Source organism: Macaca nemestrina, chromosome 9 (assembly GCF_043159975.1).
Source record: "Macaca nemestrina isolate mMacNem1 chromosome 9, mMacNem.hap1, whole genome shotgun sequence".
Taxonomy (NCBI): Eukaryota; Metazoa; Chordata; class Mammalia; order Primates; family Cercopithecidae; genus Macaca; species Macaca nemestrina.
In genome coordinates, this window is record NC_092133.1 from 132861090 (window position 1) to 132883407 (window position 22318).

At 42.4% G+C, this 22318-nt stretch overlaps 1 protein-coding gene across 34 annotated transcripts in view; it reads right to left on the reverse strand.

Annotated features, from left to right (window-relative positions):
• LOC105490600 (CUGBP Elav-like family member 2) overlaps positions 1-22318 on the reverse strand; it is a 649919-nt gene that overhangs the window by 297587 nt on the left and 330014 nt on the right. For 6 of the 34 annotated variants that reach the window (XM_071068817.1, XM_071068816.1, XM_071068811.1 and 3 more), the window contains exon 1: positions 18913-19202. The exons of 20 other annotated variants lie outside the window; for them this stretch is intronic. In XM_071068817.1, the coding sequence (XP_070924918.1) occupies positions 18913-18986 (74 nt within the window). In that variant the 5' untranslated portion in view covers positions 18987-19202. 8 more of the 34 variants (XM_071068835.1, XM_071068836.1, XM_071068837.1 and 5 more) reach the window with 8 other exon arrangements.

Genomic DNA, 22318 nt, shown 5'->3' on the forward strand with positions numbered 1-22318 from the left:
CCCCTGCACATGCTATCTTACTTGCACCATGTAAGATAGCCCTTTGCTCCTCCTTCGTCTTCCACCATGATTGAGGTCTCCCCTGCCATGCGGAACTGTGAGTCCATTAAACCTCTTTCCCTTATAAATTACTCAGTCTTGGGTACGTCTTTCTTAGCAGTGTGAGAACGGACTAGTACAGTGGGTGAAGATAGAAACTTTCTAAAAAGGAAAGGATGAGAAGGACAAGGTGAGAGAAAAAGAGTGAGAAGGGCAAGGCGCCCACAGTCAGGAGGCTGGAAGAAAGGAGGCATGGAGGGGTAATGAAGGATAATCAGAAAAACATCACATGTCACACAGGCCAACAGAGGAATTTTAAGGAGACAAATTGCCAGATACATCAAAGGCATGGAATACATACTTTAATGACATTAAAAAAACAACCAACACCAGGCCATACTGATGCTTCCTCCCCCATTCACCCATGAGGAACAAGGCTGTCTGTAAACCTTCAGCGGGCTCTCAGAGTAAAACTAGCAATCGAACAGTAGATCCAGGGATATCATCTTCCCATAGGGGACTGGTCTGAGGAGGCTCAAAGAGATCAAGACACCACCAGGTGGCAACCCAGAGCCAAGTATGATTCCCATTTATTTATCTAGGATCTGTAACAACATTGGCTCATAGGAATGCCCAGTATGTCAATGAAATGTCTACTTTTATGTTCAGCAAAAGATAAGATTAGAGAAGTAATCGGTCCGCATAGAAAGGTAAATATTGAGACTGAAGGAGCCTGTTGCCATTGTATAGAACATACCCTCCATTAGTAACTGTGCTTTTACTGAGTAAATGGCTGAAGAAAGTAATTAACGATTAATAGAAGCTGCCCTCAATTTAAAGCCTCGAAGCAAAGTAATTAAATTCAGTAGCTGTAGCCGCTAAACAAAGTTAAATCATACAAATACAAAAGGAAACACAGATTTGAATAATAAATGCAAATTAGGAAAAAGGTTTGTCTATAAGCTGAAAAGAAATGATCCTAAAGTTATCCTTCCTAAGAAATTCTCTATTCAAGAGCCAGTTCATGGACCTGTTTTAATCTTGGCAAAGGTCTGACTTGAATCCTGGTTGATGTTTAAGTACAACCTGGCTTTCAGAGTATTTATGCATGCAGATCAGACAGCTTCCTGCAGTCTGAATTAGCTGTACAAGTACCTCTCATATCAGTGCAGATATACTTACTTGATATATACAGTGTCAACATTACTACCAGGGATGGAGATCACAAACATTGCTTTGCTTGTTGGTCATGAAATAAAATTGCCAGGCAGAATTTGTGTAGCTCCAGAGGGTATATTAATGCAGGCAAAACGGTTATCAGCAGTCTTTAGCCTGCCTCTCTAAGCTTCTAACAGAAACATTTAGGGAGAGGAAGCATTACATCTGGCTACAGCTGCACATTACATGGTCCATTGAGACTCAGAGGCTGATGGCTGAACGGAATAACAAACAGCTGGGTATAAATGTAAAAATCAGGAAACCAATTTCAAACACACATAATTCAAAAATCCTCTGAACTTCCAAAGCACTGTAGGAGAAAGAGCAATTAGCCTTACAGAGTGAAAAAGTATCTCAGATTAAAATTCAAAAATATACCTGGGCACCCTGGGGCCATTAAATCTGGGCTGAGCTCTCCCGTGACTCTTTCACAAAGGGCAGTGTGAGAACAAACAAAGGCAGTATCATCAGATCATTTTCTGGCTGTGGTCACGCTTCGGCTGAGTCATCTGAAGCATCTGAGCTGCCTCTCCCAGCTTTCTAGAATGGGGAAAAGTTATTAACAGCACTGAATGGGAAGGTTCCCCCAAATGCCTCATCTCAGGGTCCTCCACATTAAACCCAGGCACCAGGGAAGGGTGTAGACAGGCATCTCCCAGTAGGCCGCTACTGCATTAAAAGCACCAAATAAACTTGTATTAAATTTTAAATACCTTTTCTATGTAAAAGGATTTAGGTAAGAAGATGGCTTGGAGAAAGAGAGGTTAGACTTTTTTTTCCCTTAAGGTTTTAAAGTCTTAACCATTTCGGTGGAAAAGTTTGGGTTAATCCTATGCAGAGACTTTTAAACATTGCCACACATTTGTATTTAAGAAAGGCAGTGATAAGGACCAGACAAGAGAAACGGGACCCCATAATTTATTATCCAAACTTGGACACTTTTAATTCAAAGGAGGATACTATTAATGATGATGCTAGCACAACAGATGGAAGCTGGGAGTATCCCAGCAAACCAGGTCAGCACCCTCTTGAGTACCAAGGGCACAAAACAGAGCCTCAGGTTGGATCTAGAATGTCAATTAAGTGGCTGCAATCCCATCCTCTTAATTTCACTGATCCTCATCTACTTTTTCTCAAGATTCCCAATCCAGGGTAAACTACAGAGCTCTGCTACAGAAGTTTAGGGAGCAAAAGGATAGGCTCGATAAAAATCTAGATGCCACTGCTTACACAATTAATTCCATGGATCATACCAGATTCAGTCTGACCTAATGGAGCAATGCCCCACCACCACTGCAGCTTTTTTGAATGGGAAAGAACTGCCACATTGCCAGTTTTGATTAATGCTGATTTTCCTCCATCACAAGCTAACTGGATGCTACAGTCCAAATGGCCAAGATCACAGAAGCCCTAATAGTACTAAAGTATATGCACGTTTCCACCAATCAACGGTTTCTTCCAGTGTTCTTAGTAATAAAGAACACTTGAAATATTTTTAATGCATCTAGGAGGGATCTAGACGCAGCAAAAAAATAAAAAATAAAGATGAGGCCCTATTATAATATTTACCTCACCTGATCTACAGAATAAGGAATGAAGGTCTTAGGATGTTACACTAATTTCTTGTATCTCAACAAGAAATTCCTTTATTAATCCAACATAGCCCCAAAACAACACAAAACTACAGCTCTTTCTTCATTTTAAACTTGTGTTTCCTTCAAGAAAATACAGGCAAAGTTAACAGGACAAAAGCCCAGAGTCATCAAATATTTAAGCTTGTAATCTAAGAACTATTGTTATATTTCATAAAATTTTTGTGACACCTAGAACTTATGCCGGCAGCCACCTAGCACATTATATGAGACTTAGAGACTAAATATTTGTGTTAACAATGCAAAACTGCAACTCTTGTTCACTGGCAGACATTTCAGACTTAGAAAAAGGGAACAGATAGATGGTACAGAAATGTTGAGGCTGTTTCCAAGTGACAACAAAACAACTCATCAGTTCAGTCCAACAATAATGGGTCGCTTGTGACTCATACGTCCTCAGTTCCTCAGCTGTACAACTTAATTTCAAGTTATTATTAACTACTCGATCTGCTGTACAGACTGTACAACTGCAATGTATTTTCTGACTTACATTGTATTAACAACACCACAGTGGAATCAATATGCTACTGTAGGGGCTCACAAGAAACCCTGAGAATTAGATAACTTTAAAAGCTAAATTTACTTTGGTTCTAGGCTAATTACCTTTCTTAAAATAAGTTTTGCTGATTGGCGAAGAATCCATGCTATCAAAAGCCCAGGCAGTTAGTCAGATGCATCAACAAATAACCCATCAACTAAGTACTGAGGCTGGGCGTGGTGTCTCACGCCTGTAATCCCAGCACTTTGGGAGGCTGAAGGGGGCAGATCACCTGAGGTCAGGAGGTCGAGATCAGCCTGACCAACATGGAGAAACTCCAACTCTACTAAGAACACAAAAGTAGCCAGGTGTGGTGGTGCATGCCTGTAATCCCAGCTACTTGGGAGGCTGAGGCAGGAGAATCGCTTGAACCTGGGAAGTGGAGGTTGCCCACTGCACTCCAGCCTGGGCAACAAGAGCAAAACTCTTAAAAAAAAAATGCCCTGAACATTGAGACAGCATTTGTGATTCACAGAAAGAATTAATGAAATGTACAAATTGAGTTGCCCTCACACCTCACCATTAGACAGTGATATTATGTGATGAGGAATGTCTATGCCTCTGAATTTTCAATGTAGAGGTTTTGCTTCAAAAGCTGTAACAATCATTGACATAAACAATGAAAAAACCCTTGTCCATGCACTGTATTACTCAGGAAGCTTTTCACTTGGACCCCAAAGCTATTTTAACTCCAAGAATGTTAACGATACCTAATTGGTAACCTTCATATTACAGTATAAAATAATCTGTCCAAAACTCAATATATATTTGAGTTTATCATTTATGTTAGAAAAGGTAACACAAAACATACATATTGGGGAATATCTAATTCACTATATATACATTAACTGTTCACAATTTAATTATGACCCAATAAACATTTCTTTGGTGACATACTGTCCTGTCAGACACAGACACTAGAGAATCAGGAATGGTCTATAGGTTTTCACAGCAACCTTCATCAATTATTTATTCTGCTTCTATTTTGGATAAAGCCATCACAATAATTTTTCTTTAAATTTTCCAAGAGTTTGGACTCTACTGGGGCCTGGAAAGTGAGTTATAACATTGTGAGATACCACGTAGATTATAAATTTCATGCCTTAAAAACAACGATGCCATCATAAATTCTTCCTCTCATTAGTTTTCCACCCAAAACCAAGGAACATCTATTTCATTAAACAGTTCCCTAGATTTTATATGCGACTCAACAACGAACAAAATACTAAGCTATTACATGTCAAATTCTTTCTTATTTATTTTTTTAGGGACAGGCTGGCCTCAAACTCCTGGCCTCAAGCAATCCCCCCACCTCAGCCTCCTGAGTAGCTGGGATTAAAGGCACTGAGCCATCCCATCCAGCTAGATCCTCTTTAAAAATTTCAAGGGTTTTAAGCTCTTGCTGAAATTAGAAATTGGGTCTCACCTTGTGTCTACAGAGTAAAATTGACCAGGATGGTTTTCTGGTACCACAGCCAGGTTCTAAGGACAAAGAAAGAGCCCATGATGTAGTGGGTGCCCCCAGAAGCATTTTTTTTTTTTTTTGGATGAGCCCTATGCGGAGTTGGGGGATGTAAAGATGATACACATAATGTCCCAGGGATGCAATCATACCTGCCCCAAGAAGGCATGCACCTTGTTCAACCAACTTTCTCAACTTTGCCTATCATAATGCTTCGATCTAAATCTAATTGTGTTTGTTTCACAGGGTGGAAATAGAGGACTTGTGTGAGGAGGTGCCACTGTGATTGAGTCAACAATGGAGCAAATGAAGCGCTAAAAGAGTAATAGCATTTTCCTCAAATTATATGATCATCATTGGAAACCCAGCATTTTGACAAAGTGTTCAAACATCCGAGAATGGAGTTAGTATCATGTAGTTGAGAGCCACAGTATTGAGCCTTATAGTCTGATTTCTGAAAGCCTTATAATGAGGGTGGAGTGGATATACATTCCATTCTTTGGCTGTATTTTTGTTCCACAAAGCCTGCAATTTTCAGTCACTTGAAAATGTAATTATAGATAATGTTTGCATCAGTAGCAAGAATACAATAAGCACACAGGGCATGAAAACTCCACTCAAATCACATCCTCTTAGGTTATGGCGCTTGTGTCCTGCCAAGAGTAAAGGCATTTTGACAAGCTAATGTTCGGTCTGAAATGGTTTGTGGGTTAGACCAACCCATGCATGAATTCTACTGTAACTTTTCTATTATCCCTTCCTTTACATTGGGTGTCTGGAAGTAGACAGAAATTTATGATTTGCTGAAAACACAGAATCCCATCAAATGTTTATGCACTTGAACACAAAGCTGTGGAGTAGCTGAACGTGTAATGATCCTTGAAATGGACCAGGTACCACATGTCCGCTGGCCACAGCTGTCCATCATTGAAACTCCATCATTATCTTGCATAGAGGCTCATTTATTCTATTGCCTACTTATGAGGCCCACTTAAGAAGGAGGGGGTAAAAACGGATGTTACTGTAGAAAGGATACTGCATAAGTTCATCAACTGAGGTGGGCTGTGGTGACATAATGCCACCTGAGAACCATTTTCTAATTCACAAGAAGGCATAGAGCCACCTGAGAAGGCCAAACATTCCTCTAAGTCATATGCAAAAATTTTAAAGTCAGAAGTTAATGGGGGAAAATGCCAGGTGTCTAATGAAATCCTCCAAAGAAACCTCTTCATAAAATATACCATTATTATAAATGAAGAATAAGTGTCCATCTTAGCATTCAATGTTAATTGCTTATCTCGGCAGTAAGTGAGGATCTGCCTCAGGCATTAAGAGATCTTGACACGGGTTGGGTGTCCCCAAACACTGACACGTCTCTTACAATGCTCTTGCCTTCCAGCCTCAGAAATTGCTCTATAAAATACAATCAAGAAAAAGCAGTTTATGTGGAAGAGCACATAAAAAGCAGAAGATTGTTGGGTCATAGCTAAGAACCTGTATTTCACACTCAAAACCCACATATTCAGCAGTCCATGTGCCCACCTATCTAGAACCTCAACCTGTTTACATCAAAAAATCCTCAAGAGACTTGCAGGCAACCTCAGGCTTCGGAAATGAGAAACAGAGGTGCAACCTCAGGCTTCGGAAACAAGAAACAGAGCTGCAACCTCAGGCTATGGAAACGAGAAACAGAGCTGCAACCTCAAGCTTTGGAAAGGAGGAACAGAGGTGCAACCTCAGGCTTTGGAAACGAGGAACAGAGGTGCATTTTGGGGTTTTCAGTACCACCACCTTTCAGAACCTCAATATCCTCATTTGTGAGATGGAAATGACACAAGTTACAGAAAATTTTTCTGAGGATTGATAAAATATAAACTCCTTAGCCTGATGGCTGGCCCATGGTATATCCTAAATCAAGAACAACTAATCTCATAAAATAGTTCAGAAAATGTAACCACAGGAAGGCAGCATCCCTTAAAGTGTCAGTAATCAGAATTAAAAGAAACACACACCAAAAAGTAGCATATGATTGGCAAGGAATTAGTTTGGTTGACATTAGAAAACATTTTCTGGCTTCTGGGGTCTGCACGATTATTACTTGAGCAGGGATCTGGAAACGAATCTGGATCAAAAGTCGCACGTCCTTAGGAGACCTGAAAAACGAGACTGAGAGAGGGGCAAGATGTAAGTGTGGCCAATCACGTGGCTTCTGAGGTGACAAAAGTCCAATCTTGGTCACTTTTTACAACAGGCAGATTTAAAACCGTTGGCCCAACGGAAAGTCTGCCTATAAAGTTAATCAGACTTCTTTGACATTGATAAGAGAAAAAGTGCTAATTACAAAGCGCCAATTAATTTGTACAGGAACATTTGTAGTATCTGTGTGGCTGGCCCCCTTCTCCAAAGATTTTGCCAGCTTTCACCTACAGACCTACTTTTCCCTTCCCAACAATCTCAGCAACAACAGTCATCTTTGATATTACCAAAGGCCCCCCTGCCTCCAGCGAAGTCCCCTGGTTCACCCTAATGCAAAGTGCTGTGTGACGAGAGGCAAGAGTCTGCATTTTGGAGGTCACATTCACAGCCTGGAGAATTTCTCCACAGTCAATATCACACTCTCAGCTACAGCAGGTGCCAAATATTCCCCTGGCCCGTCATGGAAGATATTCCTCAACAATGGCTTCACACACCGAGGCTTTAGGCTTCCAAACAGAATCTGTGCTGTCTGATCTAGGGCATCAAGTCATTGCAGCACTGGGAGCAAACTGTTACATTCTGTGGAGGCTCTTATCTCTTAGCACTCCAAAGACCCTATCATGGACATCAGAAGAAAGAAGTGCCTGTTTGTTAACCACCAAAATAACTAGGACACACCCTGCAGCTGGATACCACATAGATGCTGCAGATAACCCACACACCAAACCCCTTGTCTTAACCCTACACCACCACCAAAGGCAAAAAACCACCAATTCCTTGTCTAGGTCATTTCCCCAAGGACTCTCTCCATCGGTATCCTCCAGGCATTCTGCGACCTGAGCACTTAATGAGGCCACCCAAGGCTGCAGGATCTACAGTCCTCCCTGCTCCATATTCATATCATCAAAATCGTGTCCTTGGCCAGGCGCAGTGGCTCACGCCTATAATCCCAACACTTTGGAAGGCCAAGGTGGACTCATCACGTGAGGTCAGGAGTTCGAGACTAGCTTGGCCAATATGGTGAAACCCCGTCACTACTAAAAGTTCAGAACAATTAGCCAGGTGGGGGCCTGTAATCTCAGCTACTCCAAAGACTGAGGCAGGAGAATCACTTGAACCCAGGAGGTGGAGGTTGCAGTGAGCCAAGATTGTATCACTGCACTCTAGCCTGGGCAATAGAGAAAGATTCCATCTCCAAAAAAAAAAAAAAAAGGCCAGGTACGGTGGCTCACACCTGTAATCCCAGCACTTTGGGAGGCCAAGGCAGGCGGATCACGAGGTCAGGAGTTTGAGACCATCCTGGCCAACATGGTGAAAACCCGTCTTTACTAAAAATAGAAAAAATTAGCCAGGCATGGCGGCAGGCACCTGTAATCCCAGCTACTTGGGAGGCTGAGGCAAGAGAATCGCTTGAACCTGGGAGGCAGAGGTTGCAGTGAGCTGAGATCGAGCCACTGCACTCCAGCCTGGGTGACGATGCGAAACTCCATCTCAAAAAAAAAAAAAAAAAAAAAAAAGAAAAAAAGGAAAAAATCATTTCCTTAATGGCTGGGTTTCTGCAAGGGTTGTGATTCCCATTATGTCAGAACCAGCCTTCATATTGTGTGGCTGATTCTCTTTCCATAAGAAAATCAAAATCTATTTCAGCTGGTGTAGAGAAGGGCTTTTCAGAAGGATCACGTGGAGACATTGCCTTTGCTTCACCCCATTCCAGAATGGAAAGGTCTGACCACTAGTTCACGGAGAGAACATGAACTTCATTCTACTTCTCAATCATCATGCAGAAAGGCGAGGGGAAGAAAAAAATCAGTCTTCATGATGTTGTCCTGGGGACTGTGCGTTTTCTGAAAGTTCACTTGGGAGCAATAATGCTTTATGGGTCTTTGCCTGAGACTTAAAAGCACGAAAGTTCTGAAGAAGAAAACATTCACTCTTCGGTTGTAATGAAGTTCCATTAGAGTTGATTCTCCTGGGAAATGCAGGGGAACTTGTGCCCAGTTTTAAAGTGCCAGGAAGCTATAAAATATTTAGGTTGTCATTTCTTTCCCAACATTAGTCTGACAGTAATACTGTGGGACAGGTAAGCAGCATATTTTATTGTCCTTATTTTCTAGACGAGGAATCTTGACAAGTCAACTGAGACTTGAAGTAGGCATGGAACAGATTAGAAGGCAGGCCAGGCATTCTCACAAGACGGTGGCAAAGGACGCCTAGCCTTGAAGGACACCCTTCCACTCTGGTGCTGGGAAAGGCCCTGATGCCATGTCCCCAGCGGTTCCATTCTACGACATACAGGGCAAGTCGAACAATCCAAGAGGAAGTTACTTCCATGAAAAATTAAAAGCCACACATAGCCAATGGAATTCAAATGGTCTTTGTAGTAAGAAAAAGTACTTCCTCAATTCCTCCCCAGAGAAAGGTAAATTCTGCAACAAGTACTCAACCAAGGGGAAGAAAAAAAAGTGCTTGCCTTTCAGTCTCCTCTCCAACACAGGAAGGAGGCCCTTATGTAAGAGGACTCTAAGACACCAGAAGTAAAAACACATTCCCAAGTGCTCTAGCTACCCAGAAGAGGAAGAAACACCGTCCATTTGATGCTGGCGGCAGCTTTTGGACATCAAAGCGTAAAAGAAAAGGGGGAACAGGGAGACAGGAAAACACGAGCTTGTGGTGAAAAGAAGGAAGAATCCCAAATGCATGAGCAGGCAATGTAAGGACGGCTTAATATTAAGAAACTGCTTTGAGACAGAGCTGCCAGCAGCATTCAGCAGCATCCGGGCTTCTGAAACCATTCCTGCATTCTCTCTCAATCCTGACACCAAGAAAAGATGGCTGGCTGGACAATGGGAATCACGAGCAAAGATGTTACCAGCATGGACTGAAGTGAGTAATTGCAGTTGGAGGCCTCCTGGTGACAATTTTGAGAAGGCAAACACAGCTGCAGCATAGCCAAATATAGCTGGTCCAGACAAAGACATTCATAAAGTTAATCATTCCGAAACACGCCACCCTTATGCTCAACCCGAAAACTCAACACTCCTCCTATAATGTAGGAAGTCAAAATACAGTTCAATGCGCAGAAACAAGCAGCTGCTCCAGTGGTCCAGTGGAATTTACAAGTGATGAGCTAGGTATTTGGATACTGCTCTCCTCCCAAGGCTCCAACCCTCAGAACTAAGTACCGGACGGATGTGGCCCCTTCTCTTGAAACTTAGGAAGACACTCAGGAAAAGGATAATAAAATGGGCATTAGAGGAGATTTTTTTAAAAATATACACAAATCAGGAAAACATAAGAAAGGCAACAAGAAAACTTCGGAAAAAGCTGTACTGTCTGTGACCACACTGAATCTAGGCCAGGGTACAGAGACTCAGGAGTGAAGAGCAAAACAACGAAGTAAATCCACATTAGTCCTCTACTAAATGCTTTCTGTCTTCATGCTTTTGGGTATCATCTTTCCATTATTCCCCTAAGAGTTTTCAAGGACCAAATGATTTCGATGCTGTTTCACTTGATATCCAATGTCTTCCCCCGAGTTCCAAAGAGAAAACACCTGGGGGTGTGTGTGTGTGTGTGTGTGTGTGTGCGCGCGTGTGCGTGGAGAGGGGGATATTTAAGTTGGTTTACACTAATTTACCCCCTTCCAGGCTTGTGAATCTGCTGTAACGTTCACCTTTTTTAAGTGTTCACTTTATGTGCTGGACTCCCACTAGACAACAAAAATTTCAAGGACCCCTTACAACAGCAACAGGCGGCCATGGGATCATGACATGGATCATATAAAATGGCAGCAGCAGCCAAGAGGCACGAGGTAGGGGGTGTGGTCCGTGGAGGACCGTATGTATCTGTGCAATAAGACAACATCCGCAAAGGCCCAGCTGTCCAGATTTCTCTGTGAAGAGCCCGTTTTTCTTCCTACTCTCACTCTGAAAAGACCTCAGGAGTAGCAACACCTCAATTGCCACTGAGAAAGAGAAGAAGCGCCCACATCCAAGGACTCAGCAGTGAGGAGAAAAGAGGCCCTCAAAAGGGAAAGAGTCTCAGCTTTTCACCCAGTAACACGGCAGGATTGCCAGAGTGAGGTTGTCTTCACCCTTCATGGGAGTTAATCCAAAGTTCTGGGCAGAAGAGTCGAAATACAGTCCCGAGACTTTTTTCTAGCAGTATCACTAATTGGCAGTACATCTCTGGTCACAATATGAAACTTTTCTGAACATAAAATCTTTCAGTTACAATGATAATAATCCAAATACACAAGTATCATGACTTTTGTAACCAAAGACCATTTCATGGCAAATATCTTAAGAAAGCGAAGAACTATGCTATATTAGTCCATTTTCATACTGCTATTAAGAACTGCCTGAGACTGAGTAATTTATAAAGAAAATAGTTTTAATTGACTCACAGTTCAGCATGGCTGGGGAGACTTCAGGAAACTTACAGTCATGGCAGAAAGGTAAGGTGAAGCAAGGCACCTTCGTCACAAAGTGGCAATTGGGAAAGCATTGAACAAAGGGGGAAGCGCCCCTTATAAAACCATCAGATCTTGTGAGAACTCACTACCACGAGAACAGCACGTGGGAAACCCTGTAATTCAATTACCTTCACCTGCTCTCTCCCTTGACACGTGGGGATTATGGTGACTACAATTCGAGATAAGATCTGGGTGAGGACACAAAGCCTAACCATATGTCCAATAAGATGACTTTCCAGATATATAGTCACATATATATACATATGCCCCCCGCACATATTTTAGGCCTACTGACCACATTCAAGTAAGTAACAAATTATTTTACTATTTTAGCCTGAAGGACGTGATGGTCTTTGTGTCAAATAAATGAGATTCAACTTTCCTGCTACTAGGAGAAAGGAAGACATGATTTGGGGAAAAGGATATAAAACACCACCTTAAAATTTAATGAGTTCTAGTCAAGCTGTGAACTTTAGAAAAAGCATAAAATCAAGACTTTCAGCATAAAAGCACAGAATTTTAGACTTAGTATGTAAATTGAAGTACTTAGGAGTATACTGTTACGGCACCAAAAACAATTTAAGCTGTCCAAAAGCTATGTCAAGATGTCAAACAAATCAGCTGACCCGAATTTCATTCTCCCTGAGTAGTGAGTCACCACCTTCATCTGTGAAAGCAGGAAATCTTCAGTCCTATTGGAGCTTGTAAGTGTGACAAAGCAGCTGTGGTGCTGGGGGGACTGGATTTCTGTGGTTATGACAGATAGCACCACACAGTCTCACTGAAGAGACAAACTTCTGGAACTTCTTCATCATTATTATTATTAGAAGAAGACGACGGAGTCTTGCTCTGCCGCCCACGCTGGAGTGTAATGCTGCGATCTCAGCTCACTGCAACCTCCACCTCCAAGGTTCAGGCGATTCTCCTCCCTCAGCCTCCCAAGTAAGTGGGACTACAGGCATGCGAAACCACAGCAAACTAATTTTTGTATTTTTAGTAGACACAGGTTTTGCCATGTTGGCCAGGCTGGTCTCGAACTCCTGACCTCAAGTGATCCGCTTGCCTCGGCCTCCCAAAGTGCTGGGATTACAGGCGTGAGCAACCGTGCCTGGCTGACTTCTTTAATTATTGAGATTTAAAATCAAAATATTATATGTAACTCCTACCTTTAAAGCACTATTACTATGAGAGGAATCCTGGTAAATTGGTCAACTACCTAGCTTACTCGTGGGCTGCTGATCTGGAAGACGCAGACTGTTTAAACGAAGAACTCTTCAGCACAGATTTCTTCATTTAAAACCCCACCTTAAGTAAAAGGCCACATAGCCTGATAGAAAAATACAGAATAATAAAGCCGACCTGATAGTTTAAATACAGCTTAAACTTAATTTACATAAATCTTTAGGAGGAAAAAAATGGGTCTAATAATTTGCTGGTTAAATTGGCTCTGAGGCATTCATTCAAATGGAGTAAATAAAATGTAACCAAAATCTGAATTTGTACTCATACATCATTTTGAAAGCCACAGGATTACACACTTACTAGCATTACATTTTAAATTATCAGCTGATTTTAAACCATCACTCTTAGTATCTGAATATAACATACAATCTGTAGTTCATAAAAGAGACCGTTCATAAAACTCCAGGTTGGCACGGTAAATGCGTAAATCTCAAATACGCTCACAAGGCATTTCGGCCACATAACTGGAATTGTATTTCTATAAAAACAGTTGGAGTAATCACTTTCTGTCATGATTTAGAACAAATGGGGAGAGTGAAGCTGTTCAAAATCTCCCTCAATGTCTCCCCCTTTCTTTTAAAAGTCCTTTAGGAGGAGTCTAAAGCTCTCACTAAATGAAAAAGACATTCCCAGGAGGAGGAGGTGGTTTCCATCCCTTCACATCTGGATTCAGAGCATGAGGATATTGGATGGAACAATTACACGGTGATGATGCTAAAGGGGAGTAATTATTTTACAATTACCTGAGAGCATCACATTTGCTGCTCTAATTAGTTTTTGTTTCCCACATAGGTTTTTCCCAGGAATGTGCAGCTCCATTTCTCTTAGGTTTAGCAAGAGATGTTTCTTAAGGAAAAATAAAAATACATTTTCTGCACTGCTACACAAGTAGCACACCACTGATACTGGCTTCATTATATGACTCGGCACCTCCCTGGTGGAGGAAACAAACAGGATGCATGAGAACTTGTAGGTGCTAATGAACTGGAAATCATTAGTAGTTTCCAAACCCTCTCTTCTGTGGTTCTATAAAACAAACATTACACGGACAAACATCTAACTCTTTGTGATGGCCTAATCTGAAAACAAAAAGCAAAAATGTGACCCTCCCCTGAAGAAACAAAATCTCCCAAACAGTAATATTCTAAAGTGGAAATAAGGACCTATTAAGTTTGGGTAAAGTGCAGCATTGAACATAAACAACATTGATGACTTATTAATTTTGCTCCTTGAATCATGTTGAAAATATAACATTTTCCATTTAAATGCAAATTAGATACGGAATGCTTATAGTATTGCTTAACATTTATGAGAGTTTGTTTTCATTTTTGTTGGTTTCTACAAAAAAATTCAACAATGACATCATATTCCTGTTATAATCTACATATAAGCCTCAACAATGATCGCTACCCTGATTTTTTTGCCCAAGAGCTGGGTCATATTGGGTGCTGGTTGTGTTACACTCAACTGTATCAGATCACTTTGCATGCCAAACATAACCTGTCTTTTTATGCTAAGTAAACGAGTGTTATAAAAGCAAGGAAGGGGTAAAGAGAAATGAAGTTTGGGGATTTCTGTAAAAAAGGAAAGGATATTGCAGTCTTTTACCAGAGGCCAAATATAGTGTTGTTATAGCTGTTAGGGGAGAAAAAAAAACAACAACACTGAGAGGTGGAAAACACTCTAAATGATCCCATGAAATCTTAATTACTAGGTTCATATCTAAAAATCCCATCACCTTTTTATCTTGTCTTTCAAGGGTCTTGTTTCCCCAGCTCACTGCATCTCATCAACAGATGCCAAAGTTATCTCAACCCAGCAAATTACAATTAAACAGCAAGATTTAACAATTAAAATAATACCTCTGCCCAGATCAAAGATAACATCAGTGTTCTAAAAAGCCAATGTGGGATGAATTCTTCGTCTCGGAAAGCCACTGATAATATGTGCTGTTAACTGAGCAATCTCAACTGAAAAAAATACTTTAAAAATTTTCCTTAAAGAACCATATGCAAAGCCTTTTCTGTAGACTTTTCTCATTTTAATTTCCTTTCATGAGCATCATGGTATCAGGTGATAAATGCCAGTCATCTCCGTATTATTTATAACTGTATTTTCTAAATAGACTTTAAATGCCCATGGAGAAGAAAAACAGAACCCCACTGCTTTTGATCTTCATCTTGCTGGAACCTTGTAAACCAAAAAGATTTTTAATTAAAATGTATTCTGCTTAGTTAATAGATATATGGAATAACCGAATTAGAATCAAATAAGAAAGTATAAAATGATGCTTCACATACATCAATCCTGATCAGGTGACATACTTATTTCTTATGTTCATTCTCACGTGGCACAGTTTTGATTTTGATAAAACGGTATGTTATATCCTTCAATTCAGTGTTGTTCTCTGCATCAACCCATGAATATGACACGCCACCCCACATGTGTTCGCTTACTTGAAAACCACGGCTTTGCCATTTACTGCCTATGTGGCAGGGGCAAGCAGGTCACCTCTTTAAGCCTCATCTGTAAAACGTGGGCAATGTCCACCCTGCAGATTAGAGACAGTGTGAATCAACTATCCTGGGGCACGGCAGGCACTCAACCAACAACTCACGTTTCCTTATTTTGCGGGGAGGCAGTAATTACTTCTTGGCCTAGTCACACTGCCCCTCTAACAGTTTCTTAATCTATAAAATGAGGTCTGACGAGATGGTCTCTAAAGCCCTTTTCAGCTTTAACAATGATGTCCTTAGAACCACCTTTCAGTTTAATTATACACTGATAGGTACTTTGCCAGTTATCCTAACTTGAAAGGACTTAACAAAAAGCTAGTTCATTAAGCTGATGAATTTACAATCAACATAAGTTTTCTCATTTTCAATAAGGTGACCTACCAACTGTAAAAAAAAATTAAGATTTATTTTTAATTTATTGGTAGACTCTTCTCAGTGTCTTATTCTAACACCTAATGCTTTTTAAGCTGTGTTTGTCAGTCTTTCTAACTGTAATTTCTCATTTCTGAGACATCATTTATTAGTTTATGTTTAAAAATTCAAGACCACTTACAAACCCTAAATGCATGTATATGGTCATTAAAAAGGCGAATCAAAGGAGGAAACACTCCCCCCCATCTTAATCAAAAACCGTCAGTTTAAAATCAAATTTTAAAAAAATCAGTGCCTGTTTTCATTATGCTGTGTTGCTAATATTGTAGATGATATTCTATAGTAACACAAAGACAATGAAACTTTAATAGCCACGATTATTTAAAATGTCCATTTCCATTTATAGTTTTGAAACTGAATGTTTAAAACCCTAAAACTTTTAAGCATATATTGCAGCAATTCTACACCACTACAGAGCCTTAAATGATCTGGGCTCTTTAAACAGTGGATAGCTCGTGGGGCCATCAAGCGTAATAATTCATCTCAAAAGCTATTTGTTCATCTGCCTTGAGGACTCAAACATATTACATCTTGCAAACTTATCTAATATATTCTTGTGGGAAAACGCCACTGAAAATATTCTACTGCTTTGGAAAAATCAACAGCAGAAAAGCCCCTATGCTTTAAGTTCCTTTTAGGAATAGGCCAATATCTAGCTGACTGCAATTTAGTCCAAATGGCAATATACCACACATGACAACCAGTCCCCAAAACAATAAATCCGCGTGGCTATCTTCTCAACTGCGTGAATACGGCAATAAAACTTATAACTTAGGCAGATTTCAGGCATTCTCAACTTGTCATATTCCCCCCCACACACCTCTACCCCCAGATACAGTATCTAATGTGAGTTAATTATCAACGATATGTAAAAGCATGCTATAGTGTTCTCAGGGCTATGGAGACACACAATAGCTATTTTGGAAACAAATAATAAAACTATCATTTACAAATCCTCTTTTCTTCCTTTAGTTCAATTAAGCAACAGCTGACAAACGCTGAGAACAATTTGGGTTTGATTCCAAAGGCTATCATTTGGAAATAACTAACATTTGGAAGAGAAGTGAGGTAGAAGTCACGTTAGGAGAGACTCCATGGCTGAGGCACAAGGGCTCAGTTCAGAGCAAATCGCTTGAACAGGCCACATTCATCCACCAAATGAAAAAGATAAATTAAATTTTCATAATTCATAATTTAATTGACAAGAAACTGCATCTTTCTGAGGTCATTAACACTTTAAATTCATACAGAATTCATCAGCTTAGCTATATTATGGTCACTTAAGTAGTAGGTGACCATAAATTCAAAATCACGATTAGGCGAATTCTTCAGTTCAGCCTGGACCCTCTAGCCTCTAGAGGAGAAACCGCATAAAACTTTCACACTAGCTCATGTGCAAACATGTATTAGGTGTCTACACAGATATCTATTTTACGATGGGGGACAGGAGAGAGGTCTCTTAAAACAAATGTCGTGGAAATGTTACTAATCATGATTCATATCTAAGAGAAAACTACCAAAAAGGAATATTGAAAAGACGAACCTGATCATGTATAAGCAAGTTAACACTCTTAATATTCACTCAAAAGACAATTTGCATAACAGATTCTATCATCCCCCTCCTCCGCTCTCCCCCCCCCTTTTTTTTTTGGTTCTTGCAGCTCAAATAATTGGCTATTGCAGAGTTTCTCAAGAATCTCTTAACTCATAACACTTAACATGCTAGAAAAAGAATCTAGCATGGCAGGGGAAAGTTAGTTGCCAGGGAAATGGATCACAAAGCCTGGAATAACCTCAATACTGCAGAGTAGCATAAGGTGCCAGAAAGAATATGGATGTTAAGTCCTACAGTGGGTAGAACAGGAAACATTTTACATGCACTCTTACCATAGAAATCCTTTTTTCCCCCCACTAGATTAGATTAATTGCAGCTTAGATCCGCTATCCAATTTCTCGCCTGATCAGAGAGAATTTAAAATGTCTAAAAAGGACACAGACCTTTTGGTCCCGCTCTGGCAATCCTTTCTCTCTTTTTAGGTTTCCTTTTCCTAACATGCCTGAAATACAAATAGATCCTACTGACCTTCTCTGAGCTAATAAAAACTTTCCTATCAAGCCAGCTAAAAATTAGACATACTTTCCTTTCTTCAGGAATCCCAGCTCTCTACTTCTTCCAATAAACGCTCTACCCTAGTTTGACGACATGTAAAACCAGAATCACATTAATTATTAAATTACAGACTGCATATCAGACAAACCATGATTACGTAAAAATTACCTCTAATTTCTGCAATAAAGTACACCTGGCTAGTTTCAAGCTTTATAATTATCCCCCCGCCCTTCCTTGTCTCCGCTTCCCCTCTCCCACCTTAGGAAAGGATCTTTGCAAATATCAAGTCAGATGAGCGGGTAATTTGGTAAGAAAGCTCTTTCCCCGGGCCACGAGAGCTCCGTCAGCCCCGCATTTCAAATGACACGAGCGTGCACACTCGCACGCGCGCACCTCGCCCGGACCCCGTGCCCGCTTCGCCGGTCCCCGTCACGCCGCGCCCCGCTCAGTCCTCACCCGGACCCCCCGGACTCTACCCGGTCCGCGTCCGCCCCACCGGACCCCGGGACTCCGCGCCCGGCTCGCCGGTCCCCACTCGGACCCCGGGACCCCGCCCGGACCCCGGGACGTCGCGCCCCGCTCACCCCGCTCGCGGGTCCTCGCCCCGGCCCATGGACCCCGCCCGTTCACTCACCCCGCGGGGACCCGGGACGCCGCGCCCCGCTCACCCCGCTCGCGGATCCTCGCCCCGGCCCGTGGACCCCGCCCGTCCCCCACTCACCCCGCGGGGACCCGGGACGCCGCGCCCCGCCCGCTGGTCCTCACCCGGACTCGCGGACCCCGCCCGGTCTCCGGGACGCCGCGCCCGGCTCGCCCCTCCGGCAAGCCCCGCGCCCCGCACCGCCGGCGCCGCTCGTCCGCACCCGCTCCCTCCTCCCGCGTCCCGCGCCGGCCTCCGAAGGCCGAGGGAGGCGGCGGCTCCGAAGCGGCCAAGTCGCGCCCGGGAGCCGCGGGCGCCGCCCGTCCCCTTCGCGCCGCCGACTCTGAGGGGAGGACGCCCGCTCGCCCGGCCTCGGGACGCGGCGCCACTCACATTCTGTCAGGAACGAGCAGGCGGCTCTCGACCATCATGTCCGGGAGGAAATCCAGCTTGAAGGCAGAAGTCATGTTCGCGGGCGCACGCGGCGGCGGCGGGGGGCGGCTCTGCGCGCGTCCGAGCGGCCGCGGGCGGCGCGAGACGGGCAGGGACAGGTGCGCGCGGCCTCCCCCGGCGGCCGCCGAGCCGGCACTTGTCACATTCTCTCCTCGCGCTCCGCCAATCCCCTCCGAAATCCAGCGCCGGGGCGGCCGGCTGCCGAGCGCCAGGTGCGGCGGGCGGGGGCGGAGCTCGCGGGGCGCCCGCCGCCGCTTAACCCCTGCGGGCCCGCCGGCCCAGAGCGCGGCCCCGAACCCGGCCCCGCCCCGCGGGGACCCAGGGCGGGCCGCCGCCGCCGCGCTCACCGCCGGGGCACGGCCAGACTTCTCAGGGTCCCCCGGGCCCCCGAAGGCAAACCCGCTCCCCGCCTGGCTCTGCTCCCCCGCCCGGGGGTCCCTGGCAAGAGGCCGCCGTGGCCGCTCGCAGTAGGTTTAGGGCCACCCGGGCGCCAAAGCCCGCTCCACTTCCAGACCCGAGCCGCGCTCCCAGAGCCCAGCGGCGGGAGGCGAGCAGCCCGAGGGTTCGCTTCGATGCTCCTCGGTGTGGTGTGCCTGCCCGGGCAGGAACTAACGGCGATCACCGAAAGGGTATAGGAGGTTTAGGCGAAGTAAAGATCAGATATATGACCCAAGTGACATTTAGGGACTTATCGCAGTGCCCTAAGGAAGACAAACCTGCCTCTGCACGATGGCACTGCCTCTTCTGTCATCTTGCAAACACTAAGAAGTATAAGCGGCTGAAAATAAAGTCATAAATCACGTTTTCTACACAAACGATAAATCATCAATCTGCCATTTCCTAGTATTTAACACAATAATTAGAAACCAGCTGAGTGAATTCACGAGTGTTAGGTCTGTAATGTAAGGGCCATGAAGCTTAAATACCCACTTAAGATTTGTGACTGATTTACTAACAAGAATTGAGAAAAATGGCCAAACTCTTAGGAAAAAAACAGAGAAGCTGGCGAGTTTAATTTTTAAGTGATTTGCATAAATTCTGGAAAATTAATTCGTTTCTAAGGTGACATTCTAATTGATCGTTCTCATTGTTTAGTTGATTATTTGGGTAGCAAACTTTTCACAGTGTAGTCAGAAGTATGTAAGACTTCGTGGCGTATTTCACATTCTGAATCATCATAAATTGCATACGAAAAGTTTAGTTTACTTCTTAGGGAAACCATGACTTGATTTTGTAATGACATCTTCAACTTTAAGGGCAATGTATGTGTCTATACAGCTATATGCTATATACCTAGACAAACATGCATGCACACACACATTATGGTTTTGTTTGAAATACGTAATTTTCAGTCTTTGTTTTTCTAAAAATCAGAACTGTGCTAGGAAGCTGGGCTTTCTCCTCACAAATTATGCCTGAGGATACCATCACACAAACCAGAGGGTTAAACAACCAAGTCACAAGTAGTTAAATGTATCAGACATGACATAGAGAAAATATGATTTTAATTTTTTTCTCACCAGTTTCTTGTGTGATGACAGCTAACTATCTTTAGAGGTTATGAAGGCAAATGGATACTTACATACCAATTTTAAATCCAGGTTTGATGCATTGAGCAATATAAAGTATCAGACCTGGGATTTTCAATTAAGTCCACACGTGCTTATTGGACTTGGTTGCCTTCTTCAGCTGAACAATATATCTGGCTTTTGACCTTCGATTTCCAAGATCGTTAGATGTAGGGCTAAACTAACCTTAATTTTTTAAATACTACCTTACTGGAGGAACCAGGTCTAGGCTCCTAAGGAACTGAGAAATGGTTGCAATCGAGTGAATTCTTATGCTCCCAAAGGGCCAAACTTGACCTCAGACTACTAAGCTACATTTATTCCCCAGCTACTGTTCTGCCTTTGAAATTACAGGATTTTAGTTGGTCTTTCAATTATCTTAATAATTAGCTGGATAAATGAAGACAAACCTTGACAGTTCTTGATTTTCCATATGTTATTTGCATAAATAATATATACATATAATATATAATGAGCTGACTATATAAAAATTATTTTAAGAAAGGAGCAGAATTGGCCTCCAAAACGGAAGCAAAACACAACTGTATTAATCAAAATGAAAAACATTTTCTAATCAGCCATAGCATAAAGTTCCATATATATCTACATTCTATAAGGTAGAACATGTTTCATTAACATGTACGCTTCTGAAATACTTATTTTCTCTTTAATTGCATGTGAATTAGTTGGAAGAAGCTGTAAGGAAGCCCTCTTACTGACTTAAACCTTCTCAGCAGTTTGTTAAATTCTAGCCTCAAATCCCTTGAGGCAATAGTGGATTCAAAGCAGCTTTTAATCATACTATGAGGAGGGTGAAGTAGTATGTAAGTAGGTCATAGAGAGAGAATTCCAAGTGCATAGGTTACTGCCTTATTTAACTACTGTGTAACATAGTTTTCAAAGCACATTTGCTTTTGCAATTTAAAGATATAAACAAAATCAGGGTCAAATATAAAAGAAAACTCACTCTACATGGGATATGGTGATGTGAACCGAGGAGAGCTTATGGGATGTATCTGAGTTTAAATACTTTGGCTGCCAAATACATAAATAATGTAGTGATTGCATAGGCACTTGAGGTAGGTACCAGAGGGAAACAAAATACTCACACACGTCACCCCCCCACCATAGGTTATTCACAACAGTCTTCCATTTGTAGCTTTCATTTCTAATATCGAGTCGGTTTCCATGATCACAGCACATACACAAAAGCCATTTGTAAAAATACAAATTTCAAAAGCTCTTGAGAAAACAAAACAAGAACACCCAACCAAATACCACCCGATGAAAAGCTTCAATTTCTCATTTCACTGCTTTGGTAGGAAGAAAAAAAAAAATCTAAAAACAACTCAACAGGGCCCCTTTTTTAATTTTCATGCAGTAACGAGCCATCAGGTATCATGTTTTGGCAGGTGGAGTTATTTGGCAGACAGCTCTATGGGGTCGCTGTTGAACGCTCAGGCTCAATGAAGCTATTTTATAGCCAAGGATCTTATTGACAGCAGTGGAGGGGACGACGCCATCAGCTGGCCCCACCTGTGGATGTGAACAGGTTGGTGACACCACCCTGTGTTGCCATCACTGGGGACCAGGCTGTCCTGAACAATGAAGTTTCCTCATAGTTTTAGCTGCATTGTAGAAAAACCTTGAGCTCTTCTCTCACCCCATCCCCCTACCTTCCCTAATTGTCTCCTTTTTTTAATCAACTTGCTATTCATTTCCCAAACAAAAGGCAATTCAAGAATTGGAAGCACTTCAAGGGAAAGTTTCTGAATGAC